At 58.8% G+C, this 15,317-nt stretch overlaps 1 protein-coding gene across 4 annotated transcripts in view; it reads right to left on the bottom strand.

The window, feature by feature from the left end:
• Positions 1-414: 414 nt before the first annotated feature.
• MPP2 (MAGUK p55 scaffold protein 2) overlaps positions 415-15,317 on the bottom strand; it is a 42,989-nt gene continuing 28,086 nt past the window's right edge. For 3 of the 4 annotated variants that reach the window (XM_074940445.1, XM_074940446.1, XM_074940444.1), the window contains exons 7-13: positions 12,239-12,370; positions 11,357-11,462; positions 10,933-11,001; positions 10,583-10,744; positions 9,249-9,451; positions 8,542-8,670; positions 416-7,332 (exon numbers count right to left, since the gene is read on the bottom strand). In XM_074940445.1, the coding sequence (XP_074796546.1) occupies positions 7,156-7,332; positions 8,542-8,670; positions 9,249-9,451; positions 10,583-10,744; positions 10,933-11,001; positions 11,357-11,462; positions 12,239-12,370 (978 nt within the window). In that variant the 3' untranslated portion in view covers positions 416-7,155. Of the gene's footprint in view, positions 7,333-8,541; positions 8,671-9,248; positions 9,452-10,582; positions 10,745-10,932; positions 11,002-11,356; positions 11,463-12,238; positions 12,371-15,317 lie in introns of all 4 variants that reach the window. The other variant, XM_074940443.1, reaches the window with a different exon arrangement.

Here is a 15,317-nt window from a genome sequence, read left to right as displayed (position 1 = left end):
CACCCCTTTGCTCCTTCAGATACAGTGACACACACACACACACGGCACCGCTGCAGACACGCTGGCTGCAAGGCGAGCCTGGAGAAGAACAAACCGTGTTCAGCACAGCTGCTCCTTGGCCCAGTTGGGTTTAACCAGGGCTCCCCACATCAGCCCGGGGAGTGGTTTGCAGCCGTCCACAGGTGCCACTGGCTCTTGGCACTTGCTCAGCTCCCCGGGGCTGACACGTGTCAGCATCAGGCATGAGACCAATGCCCTAGAGGGTAGCAAAGGCCACGTTCACACACACCTTGCTCCGCACCTCCTGATTTGCACACGCCGCAAGCCCATGCACACCACTCACTCACACACACACTCACGCACACACACACACCTTGATTCATTCAATTCCACTCAACGGCAAACACACACTCTTCCAGACATATGCCCGCTCATCAGGTATTCACTAGCAAATGGACCCCTGCAATAACAACCTGCCCCTCTCCAGCGCCTTCCCGCTGTAGATCTCCAGGCCTTTTACAGACACGAATATTCATTCGAAGCCTTTCCAGTCTCACCTCCCCAGGAGATCAGCCCTTATTGTTAACACAGATGGGGAAACTGAGGCACAGAATGCCCAATTCTCCTCTCACAACCATTTTACAACAGTGTAACTCACTTGGCTTCCTTGGAGGATGCCTCTGAAATGCCTGCGCCAAGGAGGACAAGATGAAAACAACACAGCCAGTATGCGTGAGGGGTTTTTTTTTTTTTTTTGCTTTAAATTTAATAAAAGTAACTGAAAAGTAACAAAAGGAGTCATTCACCGGCAGGTACATGGGATCAGCTCGCACGACCGAGAAATAAAAGAAATGTACAGCATCAGGGCTCCGAGCGTCTAGCAACCCAGCTCAGAAAGTAAACTAGGAATAGAAAAGAGTCAGTACAAAAAAGTCACTGTCGTTCGTTCAATCGGACGAGAAGGGACCGACAGACAGGGGAGGCCGGGGGGGACTTAACGTTTTAAATTAGGGGCCAGCTCCTCCCCTGGTGTAAAATGCCACTGCTGGCAAAGCCCATCACAGCCCCCGGCTACAGGGAACGAGTGGCGCCCGGCCTCTCCTCTAGGCGCATCCTGGCAGAAAGCTCCATGGGGCCATGCCCACCCCGGAGAGAAACGGTCTCACAAGGTCATCTACACCCAGGCCAGGGCCCTCAGCCTGCCTGGGCTGGAAGCACTGAGGGGCTGGGGGGAGGGGGACACCTATGTGACTTCCCCTCCTGACCTCACCCCATAGCCCTGAAAATGGTCCTTTTGGGGCAGCGATCAGGCCTGATGTCATCTGCCTCATTGACCGGTCACCCCCCTCCCATACCAAACCAGCCATCAGCCAGAGCCATCTTGGCATGGCACCCCCACCAGAAGGGGCATTTCAGACCAATGCTGCCAGAGGCTAAGCCCCTCTCGCCAGGCCCCAAGCATCCTCAACCCCCCTCGAGCCTATGGAGGGGCAAGCGCCTCCCACCTGCAGCTCAGCAGCTCCCAGGATCAGGCCCTCGACCTGCTCGGTGGGAGGGTTTGTGGGTCCTGCTGCAAAAGGAGGCTGCCTGGCAAAGTGGTGGGTGTCTTGCCCCTGCATCACAGCCTGACCAAGCACTGGTCCAGAATCGTCACACGCCCCTTCGGTCAGGATCACCGGGCGCGCACATACACACAGAGGTGACCAGGCGGCAGGGGGGGCTAGCAGGACCCCCCCAGGTTCAGAAACAAAAAAAGGGAGAGATTCCACCATAAAACATGGCAGCTCCAACGAATAGAGGGCAGCGTGGTGTAAACAGGGCACAAACAATCCAAATTAGCCGGCTTCTAACACGCAACACCGACCCGACACGGACATCACACCGCTGAGCTCTCTAATAAACACAAGTCTAAGAAATAGACAATTCCAGGGAGGGGAAGGGGAACTATCACCATTCACCAAAAACAAAGAGAAGGGGGGAAAAAACATTTTCCAGCTCGCTGTTGCTCAGTATTTACATGGAACCATTAAAAACACGTGTGTTTCAAGAAGACTAATGGAGAAGCTCAGAGCCGGGAGTGGACTAGGAGAGACCGGTGGAAATCAGAGATCAAACACGTCCATTTCTCTTGCGGATGGGGGCAGTGCAGGATCATTCGCTATAGTGTATGTTAGTGACACATCCAGAAGGCAATATGTACATCGTCTTTAGATCCAGTTAATCCCACCCTTCAATAGGAAACAGAGCTTGGGACAGAAAAGGGGTTAGGGGAAAAACTGTCAGTCACCATCCCTGGCTAAGCCCCACAAAGCAAATGTAACATTAACATGGACTGAGTCGTCATCAGAAGCTACGTTCACACGCATCAGCGCCCATTTGCATGCACACGTACTCACGCATGCGCACACACGGAGCGGGAGGAGAGGGCATCAGTGTTGCCAACCTCAAATGTTAAAAAATCGTCAGTCCAGCCCCGAAAAGAGAGGAGATTGGCGTTAAAGTCATGAGACTTTAAAAATAATCATTTTTAGTTGCCAAAAGGTGTCGGCGCCTTTCAGGGTTGTGTTTGCAAGAGTTCCCCCGCGAACAGGAGGGATAGAAACTTACTTTAAAAAAAGCTAAGAGTCTCATAGAATCACCTGACTCCAGGAGCTGGGGATTTGACTAATAAACAAACAGTGTGAAACGTGTGATAAAATTGCAAGAATTGGCAATTGTTTGACAGGCACACATGCACATACACAAACACACCCCCGTGTGTACAGACACAGAGACATAAACTCATAAGGACAAACACACACATACCTGCATACAGACACAGGAAACAAACTTACACCCCACCCCACACAGCCCCATTCTCTCACACAACCTCACAGTCACCTACAGACGCAAAACAGACCCCGGGGCAAAAAGTCGCGCTGATTTACCCCAAACAAACCAGAACTTTCTGGGCCCAGATCACCAAGCGCCAAATCCACCAAATTGCCCAGCGGGCCAGGTTCCCTCTGGGTGCTGAGTCCTTTGGGTAATCTAACTGCCAGGCTGTAAATCCAACATTAAAAACCAACCAAAAATAACCCCCCCAAAACACTCTGATTTCAGAGCCTGGCGTTTTACCGCCAGCCCCACGGAGCAATGGGAGGCCAACACCTTCCTGCCGCTGGGCCATTACCTTTGATCAATGCCCTGCATTACCCCGCTTTGCCCGACAGACAGGGATACGGCCAGTTTCTCTTCTTTACATAAATAGCATTTTTTAAAACAAGGGACATTAATCCTCTCCTCTGTGTGATAGCTATTATCTTACAACGGAAATACACCCTGGGGAACGGGTTCTTGGCAAGAGACCTGGGGGTCACTCCCCCAGTGAAGGTGGGAACAGAAAGGGGGGGTGCAGCTCAGGGGGGTGGCATTTTAATAGTAAGGAAGGGCGGTCCGTTGAGCCGGGGTAGGGACAGTTTGGAGAGCGCCCTCCCAAAGGGGATCTGCATTGGAATTTGGAGGGGTATCACCCCTTCCCAATGGGTGTCTCTCCCTGGCTCCCTCGGCCCCCCCCCACACCGTGACAACCAGCAGGGGAGACCCTAGCCACAGTTGCTTTTAAAGGGGAACTCCGGCCATTTGAGAAACAAGAACTTAAGGCCCAAATTTTTACAAGGGGCCCCAAATTTGGGGTGCCTGACTTGCGATAAATACAGTAAGTTTGTGGGGTCTCTGACACCAGAATAACGGGGGCCACAGACACATTGTGGGAGGAGGGGGGGGGTCAGAACCAACACCAACAGCAATGACTGCTCCACACCTGTGGAAACCAGGCCCCAGTCATCCCAAGTCAGGCACCCAAAACTGGAAGTGTCCCAGATCCACTGGCGGCCATGGGGTCTGTGCATGCCAGGGGTCTGGGTTCCCAGGGGCACACCGCAGCCAGGCCGGTTAGAAACAGGAGACGGAGTTTTGCCTTAAGATAAAAAACTCAGCAAAAAAAGCCGTTTGGAAACGACTGCAAACAGCTCCTTCTTCGGTTACCTGCCCGAGCCAAGGCCAGGCCTCTGCCTTTGCCCTGCTGCAGCTGAGGCCTGAGGTAGTCGTTGACACACGGAAATCTGCACTCCAGAGCGGAGGGAAGGACTTGTGGGCAGGGGCCCCGTGGATGGGAGTCAGAAGACCCAGCCGCCGCTGAAGCCAAGAGGAGACAGCATCGCCCACTGGACCAGGTATCCAGAGATTCTATTCCCGGCACTCCCTGAGTCACCTTGGGCAAGTCACTTCCCCACCCCTTTGTGCCTCAGTTTCCCCTCCTACCATGTGTGTATTGAGACTGGAAGCCCATCAGGGCAGGGACTCTCTGTGTATGTACAGCACCTACCACAACAGGGTCCTGATCTCAGTTGAGGCCTCTAACGGCTTCAGAAATTATAACGATGTCATGCGGTTCCCAGGGACTGCGGAGATGTACTAGCCAGCTGTTATCTAGCGCTTTGCACAGGTCGATCTCAAAGCGCTTGACCAAGGAGGGCAACTTCGTCGCCATTCTCGCAAGGGGAAACTGAGGCCCAGGGCTAAAATCGCCTGTGGCAGGTAAATAAACGGAGGGCAGGACCAGCTACCTTTAACATTCGATGGGGTCAGTTAAGTCTGCGTGTGGATTCGGCTAAAGAAATACGCAAGACAAAAGTTATTACCAAGAAAATAAATAAATACCCCCCCACCCCGCCGGGTTACTAACAAACCTGTCTGGTGATCAGATCAGAAGGCACCTGTCCTTCCCGTCTCGGCTCTCGCACCCAGGCAGGCAGCTTGTTTGCGGGCTGTCCACTGTCCACACACAACCCTCCTACTCTTACTGATCTTTGTTCTAATGGTTTTTGAGCAACAGGTATGACCCTAAACCGCAGAGCCGGCTGGCCCCATGTTTTGAGGATCCCCCCGGACCTGGATTTTGCCGACTGTCTCCAGAGGCACCATTTCAGAAAAATTCCAGGAGCGGGGCAAAGTTGCGTTAGCATATAGAACATTATATGTGATCACTTCTTCCCTGCAAAGCTGGGGCAGGAGGCAAAAAGTGGAGCCGATAGACCTATGAAAAGTTGGGGTGGGCGAACCGAGCTCTGGCGGTGGCAATTACCCCCCTTACCTGATATCTAGTGATGCCCCTGGCTGGCTCCACCTATCCAATCATTATGGTTTTTATTTTATTTTGCTGTCACTTTATAAATCCTAAAACCTACAGTTGAGGTCTATGGTCCAGAGCTTTATGTTACTTAACTCTCTAGGTTCCACCACATCCCCAGAGTATCTGAGCGCCTCACCTACAATAACAGATGTATTCTCAGTACAGGGTATTATTAATTTAACCTTATTGGACAGGTGGGGAAACTGAGGCACTGAGCAATTAAGTGACTTGCCCAGGAGGCTGGAGCAGAGCAGGAAACCAAGATGTCCTGTGTCCTACACCAGATGTCCTGTGCCCAGATGTCCTGTGTCCTACACCAGGGATGTAACAAGACCCTCCTCAAGGGTGCCTCCTTCAACCATTTGGACCTTAAAGTTATTGATTTCCAGAGGTGCCACAATTCCCCTTCAATACCCCCACAATCACAGACTCTAAGCTGGGGGGGAAGTCGGGGCAGCTTTTCCGACCATCGCTGGGACATTTGCAAAAGTTCAAATTGGGAGGGGGGAATAATCTATCCGGTTCGGAGCCGGAAGGCGGGGGCTGGGTCTGTAAACTGAGCTGAATTTTCGGCAGTGAGATAGCTGTGCATTTGCTTGGTGCAGATCTCCCCAGAAGATTCCTTCTGCTCTGGGTCGTCCAGAGCGGTGGCCCACTCCGGACGAATCCATCACGGGTTTTCTGTGGGAGCAGGTGAGGCAGGGCACGTGGTGGCTTCGTCTCTTTCAGGTAGGGCATCGGAACCATGCCGATTTTTGGACTGGGCTTATTAAGGTGCGCCTGTCCTCCTGGGACGGGACTGATCTCTCCCGCGGCACCAAACTGGCCAGTAATTTCCTCGGAAATTCTGCCCCCACAGCCAGCCAGCCCTGAAATAACTCATCAGTCTTTGCTGGGGAGCAGCTGTGGATTCACGGTGGGGAATTAGTGAGTTAGTCTCTACGGTTGATCCAAGAAGCCCACTGAGCCCACCAAGCTCATTTCCCTGGTGGACACGCCTCCTGCCCCGAACCCCAGACACGGGTTTAGGGAGAATCTGATGCTCTAGCCCAGGGAGGTGATGGGCTCCGAACCCGCCCCGCTGCACCCTCCTCCCCACCCCGCTGGCCCAGTGGGGAACAATGAAGAAAGATGGCCAGGAACATTCCTGAGCCGGTTGGTCCCTATTGAGATTTCCCCTGGCCTAGGCCAGTGAGGAGAGATGCCCCAAGCTGCTCCAGGGAGCTGCTGGAGATGGTGCCAGGCACCTCTGCACAGAGAGGGCAGCTCAGGACCAGGAAGGGGGATGCAGCCTGGGCATGGAGTGGGCAGCTGGGTGAGAAAGGGAGAACGCGCAGGGATGGAGGGAGGTGCCAGCTGGCATCCCCAGCTCTGTGCACCTCCTGCGGCACGCTTCACACTGCCTTCCTCATGCCCACCTCCCTCTGCCGGCTGCCGGGATCTGGCTCCGGGCACCGCCCTGGGGCTGGCTTGAAGGGGGACCCGGTGCCCACTCCGGGCACTAAAGAGGCTGTGTTTAGTGTCCTGGGCACTGCCTCACCTTGGGCTGCTCTCTCAATCCTCCCCAGGGCCACCCTAGCCCTTCCTGGAAGGAAATGGGGGGCCACTGCCCCCCAGCCACGTGTCCAGGGCAGAGAAGGGTTCTCCACTGGGGGTGCCCCTCGGGAATGTCTGCAAGAAACTCTCTAACTCTGGCAAAGTTGGTTAAAACTCAGGGGGAGGGGGAAGGGGATGTGCAACAAGCACCCAGTTCCCTGCCTCGCCACCCCCTACTGGCAGCTCCAGCTAGCGCCTGCCCTTGGGGGGACGAGACCTGTCTCGGGCCGCAGCTCCCCCGAAGACAGGCCTGGGACGCAGGCAGGGGATCCGGGTTCCTTGGCTTTGAGACGCCGTGGTTTGTGCAGGAGGGAGGGCGGAGGGGAGGCGGGTCGGCAGTGCCCTCCGCGTGGGGGCAGGGTGGGGAGGCCTTCGCTCCCAGCGTCCTAGTAAACCCAGCTGACAGGGACCCACTGGGGCTCTGCGCGCAGCCTCTCCAGGGCCTCCTGCAGCTGCTGGAATGTCCACTCCAGGTTGTCGTTGACCAGGCTGAGGTCGAAGTAGTGGCCATAGCCACGCTGGATGCGGCAGCTCTCATCCACCGTCCGCTTCAGATCCGCCTCCTGCCCAGACACAAGCACGGATGCTGCCCGTTAGCCTTGCCCCAGAGCTCTGCGCACAGGGGTAAAGAGCACACGCCTCCGGGGGGGGGGTCCCAAAAGAGCTTTGCAAAGGTAAGCAAAGGTGCAAACGACGCAGGGCTCGTTTCACCCCACCCCCGGGATGCAGCCACCTTTGGTGAGGAGCGCAGCAAGCTGTCGGTACGGGGATCCCAGCACTAAGAGGCATCTACCTCTGGGGTGGAGCGTGGCAGCCTTTTATACAGAGATCCTAGAGCGGAGATGCGGCTACCTGTGGGGAGGGGCATGGCCGCAGTTGGAACGGCCACCCAGAAATGCTACTCAGCTCTTTGGGACAGGACGTGAAGACGGATCCCGTAATCAGCTGAAGACAGATGGAGGACTGAAGGAGGCAGAATATGATCAATGATAAGCCCGGAAAGATTCTAGGGGCAGGGACAGCGCCAGGCACGAGGGGGCCCACGTGCAAAAAGCATCCATGGGAAATGTAACGATTGGCAGCTGGGGCAGCACAGTGCCCTCTAGCGCCATGCTGCAGCACTGCACTCGGCACGGGCTGGCGAATCCCCACCACGGCCCCCTGCCCTCCTTTCGTCTTCCCCCAGGGGTTGCCCACGCCAGCCCACCCCTGCTTTGCCGCAGCCTGGCTGGTGAGAGCAGGTGGGGCCAGCCTGCCATTCCCTGGAGGTCAGCGGCCGAAGCTGCATGGGACACCCGCCGTGCCAGCCATCAGAGCGGGTCGGGGGAACAGCCCCGCTCTCCTGGGCGGCTCTGCGAATGGACCGCACCGTGCACTTGGCGAGGAGATCTCCCTGCTGACCCCTCCAGATGGAGAGTCCAACCTGTGACCACGTTCAGGGAGGCGCTGGATGGGGAAGCGCTGAGCGCCTGCCTCTAAAGGGGCCATTAAGGCCACCAGGAAGAACCAACAGGGGAGCAAGCCCCGATCCCAGTGCATGTCGCACATGTGCTTGTGGACAGAGCCGTGTGCATACAGGGGCACGCCCCATGGAACCCGGGCCTGCCCCAGCTCAGCCACCCTGGGTCATGTGGGCCAAGGACATGGCATGGGCCAGGTGACCGGGGAAGGCCCTATGACCCCAATGTCTTGTGGCACCGCATGGGGGAAAGGGGGTTGGACCCCCTGCTCTGGTTGCACTCTGTGGGGGTACGGGGCTGGCGTGGACTCACCGTGAGCTGCTTGGTGGCCACACCGCTCTCCAGCGCTGCCTTGTTCATGGCTCGGAGTGTCTCGTAGTCCGGGGCTTCGATGAAGACCACGTAGGGGACGAATTCAGCCGTTCTCAGCACCTTCACTGCCTGGGTAACACAGAGCCAGGCTGTCAGTGCGGACCTAGGACCAGCAAGCTTCCAAAGGGGACAGGCGTGAAGGGGGACCATGCAGCCGGGGTGCTGGGAATGGGACCCAGAGCTTTTTCCCGTTGCTCAGATCCAGCCCTGGTGGGTACCGATCAAAAGGTGTTACCAGCTATAGCCATGGGGAGACAGTGTTTCCCAATGGGTAGGCCACATGGCTGGGAACCAGGAGACCTGGGTTCTGCTCCTGGCTCTGTCATTGACCTGCTCTGTGCCTCAGTTTCCCCTCACACCATTTGCCTTGTCAGTTGCATTTTCGGGCAGGGGCCCTTCCCCTGCGTGTGGGCACCGCCCGCTAGGTGTGCGACCAGGCTCAGCAGAGAGGTCTGGTACTCAGTGGGCCCTGGACTGCACTCCCCTCCCAGTCAGGGCTGGGACAGGTGGCTGGGGTGAGTACAGGGGAAGCTTGCCTCAGCTTTGCCCGAGCGGTGGCTGTCCTCCAGAGCTTCAAGCCAGAGCCCCAACCTCCCCTCCAGTATAATTAGGGGCTTCCCAGCTGGGCCTGTCCCCGTAGCGCGAACCTGCGGGTTCACATCCAGGATGCACATCTTGCCGGACTCCACCACCTCGTGGATGGAGTCAATCTTGGTGCCGTAGAGGTTCCCCTCGTACTCCCCGTGCTCCAGGTAGCGGCCAGCCTTGATGTCCGCCTCCATCTCCCCCCGCGACATGAAGCAGTAGACCTGGCCGTTCCTCTCGTGGTCCTTGGGCTTCCGCGAAGTGTCTGCCAAGGGGCACAGGAATAACGTGGTGAGCGTGAGTTACAGAACAACCGGTGAGGGGACTGGACCGGAACCTCACACCCAACCCCCCCCCAACTCCGGGAACCCAGAGAGCCTGTGCCCAGCTCTGGGATCTTCCCTGTAATGGGCAGAACCAGAAGCCCAGGTCCAGACACCCCCCAACTGTGGGATCAAGCTGGGTGATCAGCTTGAATCAAAATCATCATCCAAAACTTGGGAACCAGTCCCCAGCCCTTGCTGTGTGGCTGGCCCGTCTCCCTACACTGGGCTGAGCCAGAACCACAAGCCCAAACACCCACAAACTTTGGGAAACTGCGGATCCAGCTGCCACCTGGCTGAACGGTGCATCAGTGTCGGAAGCCACCAAGTCCTGCCTTGTGATCTCAGGGACAGCTTGTTTGATTTCAAAACGCTTACGGGGAGATTAGAGCGGCCCGTCCCACTGCACCCCCCTCGGGGTTCTTTGTCGTCTGCAGCCCATCTGGCAGCAGCAGGATCCTGAAATTCAAGACGCACCCCACGTTCCACAAGTGGAGGACTCACGGGGGTTCAAGGCAACGGGTCCTGCCTGTGGCGGGGCAGGTATCTTGCCCCCCACCCCTCCCTCCTGCCACAGAGCCCGTCCCTTCCGCAGGGACGTGGATGGAAGGCAGATGAGGTGCAGGGTGGACGTTTCCTCACCAGGGGGTGCTGCTCCATCACAAACAGGCTTACCTGGCCCTCACCTCTGGTCAATTACGGTCACAGGTGATTCTCCACAGTCTGCCGGGCTGGCTCTCCAGACCCTGTGCTGAAGGACGGGGCAGGGGCTTTTCGTCCCCAGGACCTGACAGCTCTAGGGCTCCCCCAGCCTGCCCTGCCCAGCGCTCCGGGTGCCTTCATTCCAAACCTCCATGTGCATCCCCTAAGGCCGGCCGTGCGTGGGGCAGGGATGCCCACACCGGCTGGCCGCAGGGCACGCTAAGAGGACCCAGAGGCGTGAGTCACGTGAGGCCAGGCCACGTGGCACAGTCAGCCCCAGCCCCCTCTGGAGCAGGGGTCAGATTAGGGAAAAGAGATCAGGGTGCACGTCAGGGTTAGCACTGGCTCCAGGGGGCAGAGTCTTTACTCACACGGGATGGTGGTCCCATAGCGGGCCTGGTCCGACATGATCAGCTTGTTCTTGAGGCTGCGTCGCCCGACGCCCTGGGCCCCGATCAGCACCAGGGTTTTCCTGCGGAACGGGGGCATGCGGGCCACCTCCTCATAGATCAGCAGCTCATGCCGGTCAAACTCTGGGCCGGATGGGGAGGAGAAAACAGTCAGCGCTGATATGGGGACGGGGCAGCGTGTGCCCAGCCCCGCCGGTGCAGGGGACAGGGTGGAAGGGAGAAGGATAATTTTGGGATTCGGGGCAAGAGCCGGCCCAGGAGGAGGAGGAGGGGGATGCCTGCCCAGGGCCTGGGCAGCCTGGGGCACTCACCTGCATTTTTCGTGGTCAGGTACATCATCCTCTTCTTCTTCTTCCCACTGATGCTGCCGCATAGGGCACCTGCCGAGAGCAGAACGGACTCATTCAGCCGTGGGCAAGCCCAGCGGGAATCAGATGCTGCCACAGGCAACCCCAGCAGGGATCGGGGTGCTGGCCTGGCTGGAGATATTCCCCAGGGCAGGGGGTGTCAGGGCAGGGCCACTGCAAACCCCTAGGACACAGCCAGGGTTTGTGGGGGCGCATCACCCTCCTGCAGGCACTGGCCACCAGGCTGGGCACTAGCCTGGCTCAGGGCCCTGGCCGTAGGGAGCAGGGAGGGTTTGGGCAGCAGGGCTCCCCCGCCATGCTCTAGAGATGGGGAGCAGGGCCCTGCGTGCACTGGGGCCAGCCTGGGGCATCCGTGGGGGCCTCCTACCAGATGTGGGGGGGACTTCGAGGTCGCGCTTCACAAACGCCTTCCGCTTCTCCTCCAGCAGCTGGCTCGGGATGAGGCCGGCACTGCCGCCCTCCACGTGGCAGGCCTGAAATGGCACCCAGGCCCGGTGAGCCAGCCAGAGTTCCCATAGCCATCGCCCGTCCAGCCTGGCATACTGGGGTCCCTTACGGCCCCCACCCCCAGAGCCCCGCACCAGGGGCCCCCCGCAGCCTCCACCCTCTGGAGCACCCCTGCCCTAGGGCCACCCACACCCCCATTTCCAACCCCCTCCAGGGACGACCCACAGCGTCATCCCCCCAGCCCCCCTGCCACCACCCTGGGGCCACCCACAGCCCCATCCCTACAGCCCCCCCGTCACCCTGGGGCCACCCACAGCCCCACCACCACCACCCCGGGGCCACCCACAACCCCATCCTCACAGTCCCCACCACCACCCCGGGGCCACCCACAGCCCCATCTCCACACCCCCCCACACCCTGTGGCCACCCACAGCCTTATCACCACAGCCCCATCTCCAAACGCGCCCTCTCCCCGCTATGGGGCCACTCACAGCCCCCACCCCAGGAGGCCCCTGCCCAGCGGCCACCCACAGCCCCCATCCCCAGACCCTCACCCTCCAGCCAGCTGCCGCTGAGCTCCCTGACTGCCCTCAGCGCCATCCCATCGACCAAACCAGCAGTGACCATGGGGTCCCCTCGCCAGCCCCTCCGTGCCTTGGGGATGGGGGTGTTCCATGTGGCATGACCCTCCCCGCCTCAGTAACCCATCCCCCCCGTCCAAGCCATCCCAGGGTGCAAGGCAGTACCCAGGCCTGGGTACTGCCAAGCGGTGGGGGATTCGGGACCACCCAGCTGTCCTCACCTGCCACCAGTTGGGGTCGTCCTGGTTGACGATCTGCAGCAGGTCCCCGGCAGTGAATTTTAACCCTGCCTCCTTGCAGGGGATCAGGTTATCGCTGGCCGGGTCGTAGTCAAAGTGGGACTTCACAAACACCTACGAGGAGAGCGTGGGGTCAGCCCCAGGCAGGGAGAGCAGAGGGGCCCTTGCCATCCTGGGGCTCCCAGTTCCTGAACTGAGAGCCGAGCTCTTTGGAAAATCCAGGCCCTGCTGGGCAGTGCCGAGCGCCTGGAAATCCAGCCCGGAGAATTCCCATTTCCCCAGTCCCTGGCACGGGCTGGAGCCGGGAACGATGAGACAACCGACCCTGCTCGTGAGCTCCACCGTCAAGAGCCAGGGAAAGCGCGTGAAGCGCTGCCATCCCACAGACCAGCGGTCTCAACCGGTGGGTCGGCGCCCCGTTTTAATGGGGTCACCAGGGCTGTCATTCAACTTGCTGGGGCCCGGGGCTGAAGCCAAAATCCAAGCCCCACCACCCAGGGCTGAAGTCCTCAAGCTTCGGCGCCCCGCCCAAGGCGGGGGGGGCGGGTCTCAGGCTTCAGTCCCCCTTCCTGGGGGCTTGTAGTGATTTTTGTTGCCAGAAGGGGGTCGCGGTGCAGTGAAGTTTGAGAACCCCTGACCTAGACCAAAGAACAGAGCTGGGAGTGGTCCGAACGCGAGACAGACTGACAGACCGGATAAAACAGCCTCCGGCTCTCACTCAAGGAAGGGGTCACAGTTATGCGTGGTGAACAAGAGGAGCCGAGGGCCAAAAATCAATGAACCAAAATCGGGGTGTCGGATAATAGGCCTAATTGGTGGACCCAATAACGATGGGGGTGAGATATTCCACCCACCGCTCTCTTTTGGGGTGTGTAAGAAAAAATTTTGGAGACAAATTGACTCCCTTCTCTTTCTCCTCTCTCCGGAGCCTTCTGTCTCATAAGAGATTGGCTTAGCGGGCCAAGACTGCTGAGATCAGAAAGAGGCCGTTAACAGCAATGCCCGAAACAGCCCCACGTGGCTACAAGTGTCCCAGGCCTCGGAGCGCCTGACCAGACCACGTGCCGGGCCTGTTTTTCTCCAGTCACGAGGTTGCAAGTGAAGTCGACACCATAGAGAGAAGCTGCATTTTCCAGCTTTGCTGTGCTTTCCTCTCTCCTTTTGTGTTTGTCTTGGCTTGTCTTCTGAGAAAGGGGAGCGGATTTTAACCAGCCCATCCCCACCAACTTCTCCTGTTGGCCCCAGACGGGACGGTAATCACCCTCTTGAACACCATCCCGGAGACTTTCAGACCCGGGGCCTTGTCCTTTGGAAACTCTCCCCAGCTCAAGGGAACGCTGGAGGCTGTTAAAACGAAAGCCTGCCTTCAAACCTGACTCTTCAAATGCGTCTTTTCTGTCCCTTTAATAAAGGGTGCCTAGGGTTTCCGGTGGGGTTTTGCCCTGGGACTGGCCGGCTGACGTCTCTGGACACCAAACCCTGACCCGAGACTGATGCTGGTTAATGCTGGGCAGTGACTAGGTTACAATAACGCCTTTGGCCCACAGAGTCCATCTAGATGACTCGGACAGACCTCCAGCTAAAGCCTCCGTCAACTCCCCATGTGCAGGCCATGGGGTGCTTGCAGGGGGGGCACAGCCAGGCCCCTCCATCGCTCCCCAGACTCTCAGCTATTGATAACAAAGAGTCTCAGGCTCGCTCTTATGGCTGCAAAGAAAACCTTGGAAGCGCGAGAGCCGAGCGTAACTGACACCTGAGCTTGCCCCGCCAGGAGCAGCGGTGGAGGGGGGGCCGGGGAAGCACCGCTGGGATCTGGGGTGGAGGTGGGACCCCCACAGGGAGCAGATGTGGAGAGGGGCCAGGAGAGCCCCATCAGGAGTAGGGGTAGAGGGGTGGGCGTGGGTGAGCCCCGCCTGGAGCAGGGGTGGAGGGGGGGGGCTGGGCAGGCCCCGCCTGGAGCAGGGGTGGAGGGGGACTCTGCCCTGCTCCCCACTGTGAGGTAACAAGCCAAGACAAGCTCCAAATAGCAAATGGAGACACAGCGACTGGAGATCAGCTCATCTCCTGCTCGCCCCTCGCTGCCAGGCTCCTTTCAGCGCCCGGGGCCCACGGCGCATGGCGCCGAGGGAGCAGATGCCAGGGCCGGCTGACAGACCCTGCTTTGTCCTCAGCCGGGGGAGAAATGTGTCCGGAGAGTCAAAGGCAGGTGACGTGCTCCTGTCTGCATCGAGCAGCTCTGCCCCCATGCCCGCCACCCCGGTTCAGTTCCTGCCTGGCATCGGCTGGCAGGGGCCAGGCGAGCAGGCTGAAGCGGGGTGCGGCAGGCAGTGCTGGGACAGTGTCTTGGATACAGGCTAGAAGGGAAGATGAGCTGCCTGGAGGAGCAGGCCATGATCCCCCTAAATTTCCCCCCCCACCCCTGCCACCATGCCTGCCCCCGTTTAAATTCATCCCCCCACACACTGTGCCTGCCCCAGCCAACCCCAAATTCAACCCCCTGCCATGCCTGCTCTGCCCACCCCTTAAATGTATTGCCCCACCCCATGCCTTCCTCAGCAACCCCTTAAATTCCTCTCCCGCTGTGCCTATAACTGCTGGGCTCTATTCCCAGCCCTGCCATCGACTCCTGGTGTGACTCTGAGCAAGTCTCTCAGACACACATGCACGTGCCTCAGTTTCCCCACCTGGATAGCACTTCCTGCGGCCACCACCCAGGGGAGGCCATGCAGCCTCTGTAATGGGAGCGGGGGGTGCTCAGCGCCTCTGAAACCCTTTCGTTGGGCCCAGCCCTGCCCCGACATACGCCACACGGTTCCTGGGGCAGCCCCGGGCCGGGTGCAGAGCCAGGGTCACGGAGCAGAGCTGGCTGCAGTTCCTGACACAGGGGCGGGAGTTGGCCCAGTGCAAAGCCCACAGGGCCGAGCAGGGCCCCACTTTCCCCACCCAGCCCACTGGCTCTGGCAGGGGACGTCTACCCTGCAGCCGGAGTGTCATTTCCAGCTCGGGCAGACATCCCCATGCTGGCATTGAACGAGTAGTCTGGGTCTGGGAAGGTTGAGAA

Source organism: Natator depressus, chromosome 27 (genome assembly GCF_965152275.1).
Source record: "Natator depressus isolate rNatDep1 chromosome 27, rNatDep2.hap1, whole genome shotgun sequence".
Classification (NCBI taxonomy): Eukaryota; Metazoa; Chordata; order Testudines; family Cheloniidae; genus Natator; species Natator depressus.
This window is presented reverse-complemented; position numbering and strand designations above follow the sequence as displayed.